The sequence below is a fragment of the Parasteatoda tepidariorum genome, chromosome 6 (assembly GCF_043381705.1).
Source record: "Parasteatoda tepidariorum isolate YZ-2023 chromosome 6, CAS_Ptep_4.0, whole genome shotgun sequence".
Lineage (NCBI taxonomy): Eukaryota > Metazoa > Arthropoda > Arachnida > Araneae > Theridiidae > Parasteatoda > Parasteatoda tepidariorum.
The window spans coordinates 45126761-45132035 of NC_092209.1; the positions used below are offsets into that span (position 1 = coordinate 45126761).

A 5275-nucleotide genomic window follows, 5' to 3' on the forward strand; every position below is an offset into this window, starting at 1 on the left:
GAATAATCGTTCATTTTATTTTCCTCTGGCAAAAGGAAATTCAGTGCCTGTTTGAAATGTTGAGTTGAAAATACTGAGAATTCTCTATAAATTATTTTAAAAATTCTAAAGAAACAAGTACAATGTCTTGCTACGACTGCAGACTTTCCTGAGAATCAATTATATTTTCATTGAATTTCATGAAAGCATAAATAATATTTCTGAATAAATCTTAATTTTCATTAGAACAACAACAACAAAAAATTCTTGCCACTTTTCATCTACAGAACCTAATTTATTTTAACTAATTGAACAAATTTTCCCGACACCAACCCTGCAATATTTCCTTCGGATTCTAATTTTAGTCCAAGTTTGAAAGTCACAGTATTTTAATTATAAAAATAACATTAAATTATAGCAACATTGGCCGTAATAATGAGTTGTCAGCTTATATGCCCGAATTCATAGTTTTTGCATAAATGATTATTTTACAAACAATATATAATGCCTATAATAGATCCGCTTCATTCTATTCAAATGAAATATTTATTTATTTCTATTCCATTTTTCAGCCATTTGACTTTTTCCTTCAAGGGATGACTTCTAAAAAAGAAGCTGCATTACGAGTTTATTTTCTCGTTGCTACTTTCTCAGCCACGTGACCTCTCATCTGAAGGCAAAACGTGTACTTTATTTTCCCACCTTCACTCAACCATTATTCTTTGGGTGAATTTTGATCAGCGAGGATTATCTTCTTTTTCCAGCAATAATATTAAAAAATTTCGGGAGATAATCATCAGGCAGGATAAATTCGATTTTTATTACTGTTATCGGAATTTAATATAGTATCATATGAAAATTGTTTTTCTTCCTTTATTTAATATTAAGGAAGATTTCGAAGGACAATTTTAATCATTTTATTTCTTTCGAATAATTTAGGAGGATTCTCGTTTTAAACAATATCATAATTTTTTAACGATCAGATTATCTCTCCGATAGCATAATTATTGAAAATTATTCATCGTGGGAGCCAAATAGGCTCAATTATTACCAATAATTATTCACATAACTTTATACTTGTCTTGTGTCATCGATTAATTCTAAGTTCCAAATGGATATCTTCGATGGTTGCTTATGGTTTTTTTCTACAAGCAAAATGCAATTTATCGGTTGCCTCTTAGGCATACTGAATTGTTTCTCAGCGGCTTCTAGACCATTTCGGAGACTGTGGGATTGGATAAAATCCTGATTAAAAACTTGGAATTTTTCAACTTATAAAACTGTCATCGAACGCTTGTGATATATGTATCTTTTAATGTGCCTCTGATTTCACAAGATTCCTCTGGTTTATATAATTGACTTTTATTCGTATTTTTCCATTCATAAAAATAATATTTAAAAAAATACTATCATATCAAGCTGCTCCAATAAAATCGTCTGCGCTTTTGCTTAGAACAAATCTGTGTATATACGGCTTTTAAACTGTTGCAGACGATATTATTGCTTAAGTGACTCAGAATTTTAAAACATATCTGTGATATTCAATAACTTTACTTTCAAAATGGCTTCGAAAATTAAACCTGAACTAAAACTGTTACTTGTGTCAATTTCCATGCTGCCCATGATATTTTATTACAGCATAAGGAATACGATTGTAAAGCTATTGCCGAAGAGGTATCGTCAAAAAGACATATCGGATCAAACAGTTCTAATTACTGGTGCCGGAAGTGGCATAGGTAGAGAAATTGCAAAATTGTTCTCTAAGCATTGTCAATGTCTTGTACTTATGGACATCAATCTGAAATCACTGTACGAAACGGAGAAATTGTTAGGAAATCATAAAAAAATAGCTTTGTATCAGTGTGATGTAGCGAATCGGGATAATGTTTATGAAGTAGCAAGATTAGTTAAAGAACAAGTCGGTAAAGTAGATATATTAATCAATAACGCAGGAATTGTTACTGGAAAGCCGTTTTTGGAGTTAAAAGATGAAGAAATCTTGAGAACAATCAACGTTAATATGCTAGCACATTTTTGGGTAAGTTATATATATTTTTGTATAATTTTCACTAAGAGCACGTTGATTCTCGTAAACAATCTTTTTTTCTGAGTAAATTTATTGATTGCAAAATAAATAAAATCACGTATACATATTTATTTATTTTTATGTGCTTTAAAAACTATTTTAATTTTGACATGTATTCTTACTTCATAAAACATATACTTAACCAATTTGACTTTATAAAATTTAAATATTATCTTAGGTTTTTTCTTAAAATTTTTGTTTTACTCTATTTCTTTGGAAATTAGTTATATATTTCAATCGTCCAGCTTTTAAGTTCAATCGTCCAGTTCAATAGTTCTAGTCAGCTGCAGTTTTGGATGGTTGCAGACAGAGCCATGGTCCGACCATGGTAAATTCGGGCCTAGGGATTTAATGGTATTATATGGAATAATTAACTTCAATTTAATGCCTCCTTTAGAAATGTACTTCTTTTAAAATTTTCAATGTCAAAAAATCTCAATTAATATAGTCACACTTAAAAAAAAAAATCCAAAAAGTCAGCAAAACCTGAAAATTTTTTTTTAAAACTATCTTTTTTTACAATAAATTTTCTACCGTGAACACTGTATAGAATACTAATAGCAATGTTTTGAAAATAGGTCAGAATGTCGCAATTTAATTATTTATTTAAATATAGCATAACATAGAAACTCAAAAATTTTCGTTTATTAAAGTAATTAATAAACCAAACTAATAACATTTAACAAAACGTAGAAGTATGCTTATCAAATATTAATAAATCAGTAGGAAAGGATTATAAAATACTGTTAAAAATAAATATTAATAACAGAGACATTTTGTGCCTGTCAGACGTTGTACCCTAAACCCAATTCCGATTGGACCCTGCCATAACAAGACTCTAGTTTTAAAATTAGTTAAGCCTATCCTAACCAAAAGATCTTAAATCAATACGCCCTCATTATCATCGAAAAAAGAAATATAGTCATAATTTCCCGCTGCAATGCCAAATGACTGTTTAATTCAAATACGTGAAAAATACGAACGTTCTAAGTTGAAAAACAAAATAACCCTCGTACGAAATTAATTACATATTTTCGGTTTTTTTTCCTTCTGTTTTGTAACATTAATTTATAGATAACTGTTTTTATAAATTTGGTTGAATATTCCAAAGCTGGAAAATGAACTTCTTACTCGCGAACATTCATAATAATAATTCTACAAAAAAAAATAATAATAATAATAATAAAGTTCGCCAAGGCACAATCACTGAATTAGTTACCATGTTCTTAAAACTAGTTCAGACAAATTGCCAACTCTGCAAACTAAAAAAAAAAAAATTTTTTTTTAATTATGAGCATTGTCCTCGGGTTTCTGAAATACCACTCAACAAGGTGTTATTGGCCATGTTGATATGTTAGTCACTTACGCTTTTATTTCAGTCATAATTTTTCATTTTTTCTGTTAAGGAAATTTAGGAAGATAATTATTTTAAAAAAATAAATATCTCCCTACATTTCAAAAAAAGATAGATTTAGAAAATTTATATATAACTTATACCTTTATTCAAATTAGAAAGAATTATTATTATCTAGTTTAGAGGTAGCACAACCTGCTGTTCTTGTGCGCTGTTTAATATGCGTCGCTTTACTTTCGATCTAGGAATTATTTGAAAAGAAAAACATAGCCTAGCTTAAGAAATTTTATAAAAATTTGAAACTAATTTCACTAAATTAAAGAGAAAAAAGAAAAAAAAGAGCAGAAATATATTTTTAAAATTTCGAAAGTGGTACCTTAGGAGTAGAGAAAGGTTTATATTTTAAGGCAGTCTGAGTTTTTCCGAAGAAAATTTTCTTTAACTAAAACGTATTCTAAGCAAACGTAGTTCATGGATTTTTTTGAAAACTAAAGATGTTAGCAGCAAATTAGAAACAATAAAAAAATAATAAAATGAATCTTTCCTCAGACAAAGTTGAACACAGTAAGGAAAACTTCAACTCGTTTTTATTTCAAAAATGCACCTCAAACTAAATTAAATAAACTGAAAAAAAAAACATCAAAATTAAAAAAATAAAATTCTAAACGAGGTACTAAGAATTGAGAATAAATTTAAATTTAAGGCAATCAAAAATGTAATTTAAAGATTTTTGATAAAATTAAAATAATTTAAAAATAATAAAATTGAATACGTGCTATAAATTAATTTTATTAATCCCTTAGCGCAGATGGACTCAGGTATTATTTTTTTTCTGGCTCTATAATTATAAGTAAAAATGTATTTTGCTATTTTTTAAATTATAAAAGCAATCTAATAGTTTCGAAAAAAATTTAATGAATTTTCGGAATTATATTTATACTAAAATATAAAATCGAAAAAAGCAATTTGAAATTTTTTTTCATTTATATTCAAATATTTATCAATAACTGATTTCGTAAATTAAAGAACTTTAAGTGATGAATTACTGTTTCTCTTAGATCAGTAAATATCTGCAAATTTGAAAAATGTACAAATATTAAATACTTTCAACTTTGGAAGTGTGCGGTGTTTTTTGAAGATTTTTTCTTTAACGCAGAAAAGATCACCGGTGCCCCATGTTGTATTTCAGAACCATAAATTATTAAAATGCTAAATTTATAATATTTTTAAATTGTTCGACCTAAATTAATACAAAATAAGGAGAAGGCATCAAGAAATATGTTTAATGAAAATTCTGCGTACAAGGTTTACAGAAGACCGAATAAGAAAGCCTTAATTCATTTTTATTTCAAAAATATAAAGTATGTGTTACCTTGAAGGGCCGAAATCAAGAGAATGTCGACTTACACCGGTGAATGTCAACAATCACATAGTCGCTTTAGTGAATGTTTGAATTATTTATTATTTCCGATTTAATATATATTTTTCGTTGATATTATTAAATATATTCGTTATTTTAATATCTGCCGAGGATAAATTAGGAGAAACATCAGTGTTCGGAGTACCGGGCAGTGGCATTGAACCTTAAAAAAACATCAGTGTAGGGCAGAGGTCGCCAAAGTGGTCTATATAGACCCCCAGGGGTCTATTTAACATAAGTGGGGGTTGATCTGAGCCAGGGGGTCGAATGGGGGTCGATCCGCACCGGAAGGGTCGATTGGTCGAAGGATTATCAGTATTTTTCAGATATGTGACAATTAGAAATAAAAGAAGACTTGGAAATATATACAGGTAATCTTCAAAAATTGAGCGACGATTTTAAACTGCGTTTTGTTGATTTGGAAAACATTGACATC

At 28.5% G+C, this 5275-nt stretch overlaps 1 protein-coding gene across 1 annotated transcript in view; it reads left to right on the forward strand.

The window, feature by feature from the left end:
• Nucleotides 1–692: 692 nt before the first annotated feature.
• LOC107442888 (short-chain dehydrogenase/reductase family 16C member 6-like) overlaps nt 693–5275 on the forward strand; it is a 21038-nt gene continuing 16455 nt past the window's right edge. The window contains exon 1 of the mRNA XM_016056564.4: nt 693–2017. Coding sequence (XP_015912050.1) covers nt 1541–2017 — 477 coding nt within the window. The 5' untranslated portion in view covers nt 693–1540. The remainder of the gene's footprint in view (nt 2018–5275) is intronic.